Source organism: Notolabrus celidotus, chromosome 7 (genome assembly GCF_009762535.1).
Source record: "Notolabrus celidotus isolate fNotCel1 chromosome 7, fNotCel1.pri, whole genome shotgun sequence".
NCBI lineage: Eukaryota > Metazoa > Chordata > Actinopteri > Labriformes > Labridae > Notolabrus > Notolabrus celidotus.
In genome coordinates, this window is record NC_048278.1 from 13766640 (window position 1) to 13779742 (window position 13103).

Sequence of the window (13103 nt, forward strand, 5' to 3'; positions counted from 1 at the left end):
TCGTCTTGCAGCCCCTCCCTCTGGCTGATTTGATACTTGTTGTTAATTAACTGATTTGAATGAGCTTTGCTTTCAAGAAAGAATAAAAAGCCTTTGAAATGTGTGAGAGACACCCTGAGCACATGCTAATGAACCATGTTTAAAACTATAACCATAATCAGGAAACTCTACAATCGGATTCTAACAGATTAAAAATCGATTTAATATATTAATATTGATTATTGATAAAAAAGAATCATATAGATGTTTCTTTTGCCACATTGCCCAGACTGAAGCACCTTCATGTAAAGTCTTCCTGACAAGTTATTCAACTCTCTGTTGCAGCCCACAGCTTTCCACCATGCATTTTTGTTCATCCTTCATTGATTCAGTAACAGTCAAACAAAAATCCCCCCATCTCCATCTTCATTTCCCTCCACTAATGAAGCTTATTAACCCACTGTAAGCCATCATCATTTGTCCTGACTTGCCCACAGGAGTTTGCATGCAGTGATGTCGTGCTTGACGTTTTGTTTCTGATAATATGTACCTTTTTGTGGAACATCGTCACAAGTTGAACATTGAAGCTACAGAAGACCAGCCAGCTCTTTAATCTCTTACTGTGTTTATCTCTGGTGTAAAGAAGAGACACTCCTCAGATGATGATTTTTCGACTGATCAAAGATTTCAAATATCAAGAAGCACTGTCCCGCCAGACTTGTTTTTATCTGCTGCAAATTCTTGGACAACATCCTTGATGCAGACTCCGATCACAGCTCAAGTTTGCTTATGCGTCCTCTCTATCACGCGTGAATCAGTAACCAGGTTCAGAGACTGAAGAGGGACTTCATGGTCTGAATCTACCTCACAGACAGGCTTGCTGGCAGTCACACCCACATTCAGTCATTCTTTCGCTTCCGCACAGACACTCAATAATGGGCTTGCAAGGATAATACCAGCACACATGTGTGCACACACACACACACTGACTCATACACATCGGGCCCTCAGGCAACCTTTGAAACGCACACTCATAAACAACTAAGATGTTCTGCGTGATTACTTTCCCTCTCTTATTTCCCGCTCTTGCATGTAGGCAGCACTTACCAGGACACGTCCAAGTCCCAGGTAATACCAGTGACCGATACCAAGCAGAAATGTAGGTGGAGTGTGTGTTACAGTGAGCGCAGGACAGAAGTGTAGCCTGTACTGCCTCTTATCTGTTCTGTGTGTTTACATAGCCCAAAGGCTTCAGCATGCCTCTGCCACTCTCCCAGGCAGCACAACACGACCTCACTTCTTCCTGACAGGTTCCCACACGCTCGCATCTCCCAGGCACTTTACACTATTCTCTCTAGCTGAGTCCTTAACTGAACCAAAGAGTCCGTTCTTTTGCAGAGTCTATATGTTGCTTATTTGCTCCGGGCAGACTGGCACTTTTAATAGCTAGTCACTGCTTCTCACTCTGGTGTCATCTCCAGATTTTTCAGCAAGATGTTTCTGTTTTCAAGATTCAAAAGAACAACATATCTGCCTTTCCAACACTAGCTCTGATTCAATGTTGAGCATTTTCCCCTCCTGGCAGTTCCCTTTCACCTCCGTAGCAATGGAGATGAAACTGCAGGGCTTCAGTAGAGTTGTGTAAAGCTCCCCCTGTGGCTGGAATGGAAATTGCACCACACCCATCACAACTCCTGGGCAAGCACTGCTGGTTTTGTTGACTTTGTGTTTGTTTCTCTCATTTGGCAATTCATCACTGACTAATTGCTTAATCCATTACCTCCATTATCAAAGTCATTCATACATTTGTTGGATTAATGTGATGAAAGTGCATGAAAGCCTCTTTGTGTTTGTGCTGATGTTCATGATGTTCAAGACTCACTTACCCTGACTTGATTTTTAGAAAACACCTTTTGTCTGTTGTGGCTGTAGTAAGTGTAAAACAATGTATACAAGAAGTAAGTGTTCTTTTTTTCAGCTGCAATGTAACTTGAACAGCTCTAGTTTCACAGTTGTGTCAGATTATGATGATGATGTTTGCTCCTTTCACTTTTTTTGGCTCATTGCCATTAATTATTTACTATTGATCAGGGTGGCTTGAGTCTGGTGCTCTTTGGGCAAGGTTTGGATATATCCTTAAATGCATGCTTATAGTTTTATCCCACGTAGTCAGTGTAAGTGTGTGTGTTACATCACCTCATGTGTGTTTCTTCCTCACTGCAGAACGGCCGCCTTCCTTGTGATGCAGACATAGAGAGGCTGACTCTGAACGAGGGCTACATCAACGGGACACATCACGTAAGCATGTTTCAGAGCCCCTCAGCATTCAATGTTTGAGTCTGGACATTATTATGAAGTGAAACTACATTTGAGTGCTACTCTGAAACGTGTTTGTACACCTCTTGTGCTTGTAGTTCAGGATGGAGCCTGGTCAGATGGTGCAGGAGACATACACGGTGGAGGAGGACCCACAGGAGTTGCCTCCTGTTGTCTCTGTGGAGACCAGTGATGATGGAACCACAAAACGTACAGAAACCACAGTGAGTGGAATGACAGTAGAATTCTACTTGTTAAAGTGTGCTGTTTGCACTTACATGATCATGGAAAAAAATAATTGTTTTGTTATACAGAAGTTCCTACCTGGTGGCAATAAAGATTATTTGAAAGATGTCCATTCTGGTCACAAACACTCACATGCTTTTATTTTGAAATTAATTTCTTATCCTACATTCACGCCCAGTGTTCACATTTTTTGTCATTGGTAGACCCCTTGCATTTCGCATTTAAGTATGGAATTACAAGACTACAAAGAGGAGTCCTGAAACAGTTTCAATTTGTATGACATACACAATAAACCCTCCAAACCCTCAAGTCCTATCCGCTCATCCTCCCAGTCCAAATCCCACCCCATGATCCTACACTCAGTCCCACCCAAGCGGCAACCTCCGGTAGTGAGAATTGAAGCCAATGCGGAAGTGTTAAAAACTGCAGTTCGCTTAAGGCTGGCTCTGCCGGAAACCACATACACACAAATTCAAAACAGCTGATCTTTACAGCAGAACATGTTTAAGGCCTGGAACAAAAAAAAGAGTATAGTCTGGAAAGCTCATTTGTCGATCGGCACACACTGTACGGGGGTTGAATTTTTACATAACGCAGCAATTTTGAAGATTTTAACATTACCAGTTTTCCTTTATGAGAGGCACAGCTGACTTGATTGACAGGCGGGAACACTGCAGCTGTTGGCTAGGAGGCTCAAAGCCCGCCTCTTTACCTCACACTATCTCAACAGAAGTTAGGTTGACTTCAGAATTTCCAATATGGTTCCTGTTGACAATTGGCTTCAAAACAGCGCTTCAAACACAGATTGGTGACGTCACGGATACTATGTCCATTATTTATACAGTCTATGGTCCCACCCCAACAAGCTATTACTGTCTACAACTGACAAGCAATAATATACAGAATACATCAGTCAAGATCAAACAACTATCCCTGTTAAACCACTCAGTCATATGAGTGCTATGAGTTTGTTATCCCAGTTAAATGCAACATTTCAAGTTGTAAACTCTTAATTTCCTCTTGAAGGTAAAGAAAGTTATAAAGACTACGACCACCCGCACAGTCATCCCCTCCGTGTCGGACACACTTTCCCTGGATGGTGGCGGTTCAATGACCGGGATGGGGGGCTACACAACACCCATGGACCGGGTCTATAGGCAGGCACCTGCAGCTGGTGTGCCCATGGACTACCCCACCCACACTGTGCCACGCAACTACCAATACGGACCTCCAGGGGGCTATGAAGACTACCGCACGGGACCCCCATCTGAGGCCTACACAAGCCTCAGCAGGGGAACTCGCATGGATGATCGCTACAGGTATCAGTCTGTTGAAATAAATCTCAGGAGAGATCAGTTGGATAAACTTAGTGCCAACAATTGCATACTCAGGTTGCTTGTCTTTCTCTCCTACCAAGACCGGTCCATCCTGATGGTTACAGAACTCTGGATCAAAACTACAGAGCCCAAAGCAGGAACCAGCTGGATCCCTATGCTGCTCAGCCACAGGTATGTTCAACAACCTCTGGATCATTTGTTATAATACATCCCTTTTCCTAGTATTTCTTTCATGTAGTCTTCGGACTCTTAAAGATTATCTTGGTGATTTTTTTCTTTTGCTTCATGCTGTTTACAAAAACAAAGGAGCATTTCAAAGTAATTAGACACTTAAGTTTCTCCCTGCACTGATGCATGCTTTCACTTAGTTTTGACCATATCCCCTGTGCAGGTTGGGCGTATGGGAAGTGCCATGGAGCTCTCCTCCATCCCAAGATTTGTACCAGAGCCGTATGGGCTGGAGGATGATCAGCGCAGCATGGGTTATGATGACCCAGACTATGGCATGGGACCCGCAATGCACTACAGCACTGTGCCACGCAACTATCAAGGGTTTCCCCATGGACCCCCACGCAGGACAGGGTAGGTTGTGTGTTATTGTAGTGATCCCAACTTTAAAAGAAGAACATGGGGAATAGTTTTCAGATTTTTCTGAAGCTGGTATGTCATTCATGTACGCTGTTCCTCTCTTTCTTACCCAGGAGTTACGAAGGTACCTTGGATGGAGACATGAGTGGTCCAGGGGACATGTACTATTGGGGAGGAGGAGCACCCCTGGCTCAGGGTGAAAGAGGTAGTATGGCGTCATTGGACAGCACTCTAAGGAAAGGTCCCGGCCCTGGGGGCTGGCGTCAGCCGGAGCTGCCAGAGGTCATCGCCATGCTAAACTACAGACTGGACCCGGTTAAGAGCAACGCAGCTGCATACTTACAGCATCTCACTTATAAGAATGATAAAGTAAGAGCTCCACCTGTCCAAGTGTTTGACTTCATGTCACTAACCTGTTACTTGATTGAACTTTAAATTAAGGCAATTAGTTGAGGTGTGCAAATGTTAAAGCTGCATCTGTAAGGTCTGAAGGTAATTAGTCATACATGTTTTCTATGAATGTGACCAAGACAAACCCTAACAAGAGAGGATGTTATGTTTCCCACAGCTTGGGGAGTGAGATAAGGATGAGTCAGATAGGTTTAAAAGTTTTAAATTCCCGTTTTCACAGCCAGAATATGCTGTTTTGATCATCTTGCGGTATGGGTAATTTGATCAAATAGGATGTGCTTGCTCCAATAGGATGAAATCAACTGCAGGTTCCTTGCCTATGTTCAGTGATAATAAAAATCAAGTAAAGTCAAACAGGCTTTTTCCTTGAATCAAACATAGCTCTTCAAACTGCAAGTCAAACAACCAGTGATCTGGCAGGGAATCAGCTGGAACTCATCCGTGCCTAAAAATGATTGGCTTAAGATTGCAAATTATCAACGTTCAACCGTTCTTGATTTGACGTTATGAGAAAAGAAGAACGACTAACTCTTCATGTGAAAAGCAGATTTGTGTTTTTGTTTGATGATACCTTAAGCACACTTGGCCCACATGGTGTGACTTCTGGTATGAGTTTGCACAGCCCAGGAATGTTTTCTTTTTCAGTGATTATCATTAAATAACTTATGTGGCCAGAATATCTCTTTTAACATCTTCTTCATTTTCTTAACCTGACGTGTCCTTTTTCTCTTCAGGTGAAGTCTGATGTGCGCCGTCTGAAAGGCATCCCTGCGCTGGTCTCTATGCTGGACAACCCAAACAAAGAGGTCTGTTTGATGGTGTCTGTTAATTGTTTTACTTTGAAAGTGTGTTTTGATTGACCTGGGGAGGGTAAAAGTCAGGCTTAAAGGGATGTAGTGTATTTCTTATGTAATACTGATACACTTCATCTGCCTGTGAAGAGGTGAACTTGAGACTCTCCTCTAATACCAACTGAAAGGGAAATAGAAATAAGCATGACGTACTTGCCTTCTTCTCAAATCCTGTAGGTCAACATTTGTGCTAAATACGGCTTATGCCACAATATTCAGCGGTTTTCTGTGATTCCTTTTCATTTAGCACAAGCAGTTGCAACGTTTTGCTGATGTTTGTATGGGATTTACCAGACAAACCACATCATGCATTCATCCCTCGAGGCAGACAGTTTCACATTTCATGCTCTACGGCCAATGACAGGTCTGAAATCTTGGTGGCTGGAGAAATGGGTCAAACAGAGTCTGAGCCTTCAAAGTTTTTTTAAGTGGAGACTCAGCACACTTGATTTTTTTGTGTGTGCAAAAAGTGCTATCATGAAACCAGGACTAATAGTTAAATATGCTGTTATTGTGTCTTTGTTGTAGGTTCATTATGCAGCCTGTGGAGCACTGAAGAACATCTCATTCGGCAAAGATCATGACAACAAGATCGCCATAAAGAACTGTGATGGAGTGCCAGCTCTTGTCAGGCTGCTGAGAAAGACCCGCGACCAGGACCTCACTGACACCATCACAGGTTAGAACACGCCAAACAAACAGGAAGCATCTGTGCTCTGACTGCGGTCTGAGTGTTTGGTTGAACTTTTGGTTAAAAGATAAAAGTGACGATCATCTAAAACAGAAGATGGCTTTGATGTTCAGATGTAACATTTTTACCTACTTTCATCTCCCAGGAACGCTATGGAACCTGTCATCCCATGACTCTGTGAAAATGGAGATTGTTGACCATGCACTGCACGCCCTTTCCGATGAAGTGATGGTGCCTCATTCGGGCTGGGAGCGAGGGAGCAACGGAGCAGGAGGAGGGGAGGAGAACTGCAAGCCTAGACATCTTGAGTGGGAGACGGCCCTCACCAACACAGCAGGCTGCTTGAGGTATGGAAGGAAGGACGGAACTGTTGAACTGTTGCTGATGATGTAGAAGAGACGGACAGATTGAGGGAGGGTTGATGAAGACTAGGGAAGGAAATGAAACTAATGCCAGCTTAACAGACTGACAGAGCAGGAGTAGGAAAAAGCATCATGGGGCTGCATCATTCAGATGTAGAGAGGCTGTGTTCATATTTAACCCTTTAATACAACAAAGATCATAATGAGAGTACAATCAAACAATAATATTTCTCATTCAGAATATTAAATATGATATTGGAATTAAACTCTTCGGATAACTTATAATGGGTAACATGTCAATCAATCAATCTTTATTTGTAGAGCGCCAAATCACAACAAACGTTATCTCAACACGCTTTTACAAACATAGCAGGTCTAGGTCTAGAGCATTGCACCTAGCAGTATTTAGATAGTTACAGCGGTAAGGAAAAACGTCCTTTAACAGGCAGAAACCTCGAGCAGAACCAGACTCGTTCTAGACAGCCATCTGCCTCAAGTTGTGGTTGGAAAGAGGGAAAGAGTAGACTAAGGGAGAGAGCAATTAAAGTTATGATAAGGAAGTAGTAGTAGTAGTAGTAGTAGTAGTAGTAGCTGTTGACACTCCAGTCCAGCACATCCGACGACTCAGAGGAACCTACGAGAGACACGAGACAATGGAGCATAGGGATATGTGTGATGGTCTTTGGTCTGGTTACTCTTCTGTCTTGTGCACATTAGACGCCTTTATTCTAAAACTAACTTACATTGATAGGATACTCTGTTTTTAATCAGTTTAAACATGTAAGTAAGAGATACGACTTTCGGTTTAAGTGTTGGATAATGGTGAATGAAACCACAGTCTGTCACACGGTAAACTTTTGGAGATCAGGTGACGATGAGAAGAGAATTTCAGAGTGCACAGGGAGAGGGCAAACAGGACACTGGGGGCTTTGACCTACACAGTGTAAACAGTATATTCAAGACTGCGGTCTGTTATCTATGCATTCTCCTTGACCACATGGTTAATTACAGTGTTCATTCCCGGGTCTGCAGGCATTCGTGTGAATAACTGAAAGGTTTGGGATTTACTGAAATGGTCTGTGTAATGTCATCTGTGCACAACAGAGGTATCAACACAGGAAAATCCTTACAATGAATTACACAACATGCTACTTGTGAGTAACTGGCCACTCTTAGCAGTTTAACATACAGATGTTATTACTCATATGTCAAACTAATGTAGATATAATTAACTGTTGCAGTTTTTTTTTCCCCTTTCAATATTTTTCGAACTGCTATAAATGATTTCAAAGCTGATATGGTCTCAGATGAACTTTCAGTTGAGGCTTTTGCCTGGATCTCAATGTAACACTACATCCTTTCTGTACTGCGTTATTGTAAACACTGAGACACTGCTCAACAGTCACACCTTCAGCTTGTGCCATTGCAAGTTTGTGCATTATAGTATAAATATAGTGGGAAATACATTTATATAATGCACATTTGCCAAAGACAGAACATGAAAAACAGATGGCCATGTGATCTGCACGTCCACCAGCTGCTTTTGTGGTTCCTATTAATATAAATTATCATAAACTACTTGTTTATCACTTGTTCTACTTGTGCCCTTACCTCCTACTCTTCCCTCGTCAGTAGGGGAGTGTGCAAAAATGTAAAAATCAGAAGTAGCCGTATTACTGATAGACACTAGATATCAATCAACCAATCAACCAACCAATCCATCAATCTTTATTTGTATAGCGACAAATCACAACAAACATTATCTCAAGACGCTTTTACAAACATAGCAGGTCTAGACCGTACTCTATGTAAAATATTAACAGAGACCAAACACCATTTGCATTGCACCCTGCAGTATTTAGCAAGTTACAAAGGCGAGGGAAAACTTACTTTTAACAGGCAGAAATCTCGAGCAGAACCAGACTCATGTTAGACAGCAATCTGCCTTGACCGAATTGGGGTTGGAAAGAGGGATAGAGGAGAATGACAGAGAGCGAGAGAGCTATGATAGTGATGAGACGAGTAGTAGTAGTAGTGGTAGCTGTTGCAGCTGTTGCAGCTGTTGCAGCTGGAGTCCAGCACTGTGGAACGTCCACAGCAGATATCTGTATTATAATTTTTATTTTTTAAGTAATTTTTTTAGGCATTTTCACCTTAATGGATAGGACAGCTGAAGAGAAACAGGGAATGTTGGGAGCAGAGAGCGGGGGAGAACGTGCAGCTGGAATCGAACCTGCGGCCTCTGCGATGAGGGCTATAACCTCTGTATATGGGGCGCGCACTTAAACTGCTAGGCCAACGGCGCCCTGAGAAGTCTGTATTTTTTGTGTACACCTGGGTTGCATGCATGAAGTATGTGTTCACTTGTGGGAATGATGCAAGAAAAAGAAAAAAAAGATTTTCTGAACCAGGTGAAAGTGTTGACAGACACTCTTCTTGCCCTGCATGCGACTTTGATTCTCTTACACAGATGTGACAGAGGGTGTATCAGAAAGTTTCTGTATTTTCTCCTTAAAGAATCCTAAGCAGCTCTGTATGAAAGTCAACAGGCTCTGTGACACATCAGGTGTTTCAAATATTACACACCCTTGTTGATTTTTTGAGGACTGAAACTGATTAATCCATCTTCCACATCTGATCTGAAGTGTTCATGTTCTGTGTAGAAGTTCAGCTTTTATTTCACTTTCTTCCCCTGAGAGGATTTGCACCCGTTGACCACACCTGACTCAAGAATCTCACGAATACAATGAGCTTAACTTAAAGCTTATCTGTTGTGAGATCTTCGTCCTGTTCTGCAGCCTCAATCTGATGTAGTTAGCATTTTACATTCCGAGAGTTTAGCTGCTGCAGAGAATAAATAAAGTCCCTGAACCGTGTTGTGAGGGGAGATCAGTGCCCCCTGCTGAGAGAGGGAATGTCCTGCTATTGTGTCAGAGGGCGTGTCCTGTCACTGGGAAAAACAGGCCAGCACAAAAGGCTGAATATCATTCCACAGAGTTTTCTCCCTCTTGTTTTTTGTCTTTAAAAGCTTTCTACATCAATGGGCGAAGAACTAAGTGGGTCTCAGTTTCCACTTGTTTCCATCCATCAAGTCCTGTTGGATCTCTAAGTAGGACTGAGTCAGAGAGCGGTTGAAAGAATTGGTCCAGAGCAGTAACTTGATCTCATCGAACTGTACTCTCTTTGTAATCCAGAAGTTTTAACAGAAGTTTCATTCAAACAACTCATGGGGGTGTTTAAGCTTTGTGCGCTGGAATCCTTTTCTCTACTCCCTTAAATTGACTCTTTTCTTTCTTCGTTCTCCTTCAACTGCTGAACTCACACGTTTATTCTTATACCTATTCATGGTGCTAATCCTCTGTTTTGTTGTGCATTCTTTTTTCTCTTCTTCTCCACTTTGTGAAAGAAATGTGAGTTCAGAGAGGAGCGAAGCAAGGAGGAAGCTAAGGGAGTGCACAGGATTGGTTGATTCCCTCATGTACATTGTCCAATCCCAGATCGACTGTAAAGATGTCGACAACAAGGTACGTGGACCTTTGACAGACAGAACACAAGAGCAGCGCAATGCTAAAATGTTTGAATACTTCAAGTAAATTTGGCGCATCAGTTCGCATTCTTTCATTCTAACTTGTATCCCCTTGCATCTCCTCTCTCCACCCCCCCTGCTGTTCCTCTACCTCATCCTCAGTTGATAGAGAACAGCGTGTGTCTGCTGAGGAACTTGTCCTATCAGGTGCATAGAGAAATCCCAGGCTGCGAGCGCTACCAGGAGGCTGCACCCCTCAACCAGGGCCCTGCCCCTTCCAGCCAGAAGGGTGGCTGCTTCAGCTCTCGCAAAGGCAAAGGTCTGTGTCGTAGAGAGAGAGAGAGAGAAAGAGAGACGTGCTGTATCTGATCAGTCAGTAGGAGGATCATTGGTTATGATGTCACTGTTGACAGCAGTGTCTCACTAGACTGATACACAGACACACACTTGCACAAACAAAACCACTCGCTTGCACAGGAATGTGAACAATTTGCCCATCCTCCCTCCTACAGCTCCGTGTTTCACTGAGAGTATTGATCTGTGTGTCTCATCTAAAGAACCCCTCTTCATTGTTCAGTAGTTTTGTCTGTGCTATAAATATATTTAGCTTTATTTGAACAAATCAGACATTTGTTTACCTCACTGCTAGTTTTTTCTATATCTTCTTTTTACTCTCAAAGCTGTGGTTGGTAGTCCTGGAATAAACATCAGTTCAGGGAGAGATTTCGAATGTCACCACTACCCCTCCACATCAGATTTCCCTCGCACTACACCCTTCTCCACCCTCTCACTACACCCCTCTCCACCCAGATCGTATTGCTCGCTCAATCAGGACGATGTGGGAGGACCAATCAGGAGCATGGCTCTTATTTGACAGAGCTGACGGGAGCGATTGGAATTTGTAGATTGCTGGACTTAGAAGCACAGGAAAACACAGAGATCTCAACATAATCTCAAATTACCTCATTTATTGATGGCTGTTGATGGGTGTTATGACTTTTTTGCCAAACACGGCACAACATAAGTACAGCTTTATTACCCAAATACTACCAACTGCAGCTTTAATTTAAAAAGTGAGAAACAATGCAATGTTTCAAGAAACAACTTGACTCCATTAATGATGATCACATTAAAGCACAGCTATGTCATAATGTTATCTAAAATTAAAACTCTATGTATGATTTCTACTTTGAACACGTTCTGCGCCCTCAGAAAACTGCTCTGGTTATGAATAATAGAATGATACCAGATCAAATTTGAAACTGACTGCACTTCAGATAATGTTTGAAACAGAGGACTCAAGACTAGAATGTGACACACATTGGGGGAGTTTTTCTCAGTACTTATCAAACGCTGCTCACTGCTCAGGTTAACACTTTCCTGTGGATTCATAATGTTGTGGGCTGTTCAGAGGTGAATATTAAAGTAACGCTCAGATAAATGACAGTGTGTGTGTATAACGGTTATATGAGCTGCTCTGTGCTTTCATTATCTTTATGAAGCCTTTTATACTTGGCATGTCACATTGCTGATTCCTACGTGGTGGCAGTGCTGTTGGGATAAAGGCAGGTGTTAACTGGGTGGCTCAAACCTGGCTGCTTTCCTTTTTACTCACTGTACATACTCTCTCTTCCCCCTTGCTCTTGTTTTCCCTTCTTGCCCATTCCTTCCTTCTCTCCTCGCTGGGCTACAGATGAGTGGTTTTCCAAAGGTAAGCTCTGAAACTCTGGTATGACTATGCTTCTGCTGCCTGTCGTTGTTTTAATAGTCATAGATTAGCAAAGCAAAGATGTCCATGTGACTGTCTGTGTACTAACATGCACGCCTTCTTGTCAACTTTAAAATAGGGAATAACCGATGTGCACCTCAGACTTTGGTCATAGAATATGTCTAACAAAGCTAGAACAAATGCACTAACATTAGAACTAATTCTCTGAAATAGCATTAAGTTATATTTAGATTCTGCTGCTAAGGCTTTTTCTTCATGTTTGATTTCAGGGAAGAAAGATGAGGATGCAGCTGCAGATATAATAGACATTCCAAAGAGGACCACACCTGCTAAAGGTAACCAAAGTTTACTAAAGTCAAATTCCTTGTGTGTTCAAGCATACTTGGCGAATAAAGCTGATTCTGATTCTGATTCTGATTCAAAGGCTCAGGTGATACTGTTTAAAATAAGAATAGAATGATGGGGTGACTCCGAGAAAATGTGCATCTCTTAATGACCTTTTTTTTGTCCTCCTAAAATAATTTGTAACCTCCTTTTGTCCCCCCTCCCCTTTTCCATTTCCCATTAATCATGTCATATCTCTCCCTCTCTCCTGTAGGCTATGAGCTTTTGTTCCAACCAGAAGTTGTCCGCATCTACACCTCTCTGCTAAAGGAGTCCAAGAACCCCACTGTGCTGGAAGCCTCAGCTGGAGCTGTTCAGAACCTGTGTGCTGGACGTTGGACTGTAAGACCTGCTAGTCATTAATTAAGTCTTAGATATCGCTGCATCAACTTAGGTTATCAAAAGTAATTATATTATTTTAAATACTACGGGTCAGATGATAAAATATTGCATTTTACATTTGATAGAATGAATAGAATGGAATAAAAAAAAGATAATTCGATTTTCGTCTCATCCCTTTCATCGCTCTCTCTCCCTCTTATTCTCCTCTATCCCTCTTTCCAACCCCAACTCGCTCGAGGCAGACGGCTGTCTAACATCAGTCTAGTTCTGCTCGAGGTTTCTGCCTGTTAAAAGGAAGTTTTTCCTTGCCGCTGTAACTAACTAAATACTGCGAGGTGCAA

The 13103-nt window shown here is 42.5% G+C and overlaps 1 protein-coding gene across 13 annotated transcripts in view; it reads left to right on the top strand.

Moving 5' to 3' along the window:
- The window catches only part of ctnnd1 (catenin (cadherin-associated protein), delta 1), a 32592-nt gene that overhangs the window by 14448 nt on the left and 5041 nt on the right, over window positions 1–13103 (top strand). For 7 of the 13 annotated variants that reach the window (XM_034687492.1, XM_034687485.1, XM_034687494.1 and 4 more), the window contains 13 exons: window positions 2203–2277; window positions 2394–2519; window positions 3568–3860; window positions 3959–4049; window positions 4270–4460; window positions 4580–4835; window positions 5612–5683; window positions 6257–6407; window positions 6565–6766; window positions 10188–10305; window positions 10470–10626; window positions 12306–12371; window positions 12635–12762. In XM_034687492.1, coding sequence (XP_034543383.1) covers window positions 2400–2519; window positions 3568–3860; window positions 3959–4049; window positions 4270–4460; window positions 4580–4835; window positions 5612–5683; window positions 6257–6407; window positions 6565–6766; window positions 10188–10305; window positions 10470–10626; window positions 12306–12371; window positions 12635–12762 — 1845 coding nt within the window. In that variant the 5' untranslated portion in view covers window positions 2203–2277; window positions 2394–2399. Of the gene's footprint in view, window positions 1–2202; window positions 2278–2393; window positions 2520–3567; window positions 3861–3958; window positions 4050–4269; window positions 4461–4579; window positions 4836–5611; window positions 5684–6256; window positions 6408–6564; window positions 6767–10187; window positions 10306–10469; window positions 10627–12000; window positions 12019–12305; window positions 12372–12634; window positions 12763–13103 lie in introns of all 13 variants that reach the window. The other 6 variants (XM_034687483.1, XM_034687487.1, XM_034687489.1 and 3 more) reach the window with 1 other exon arrangement.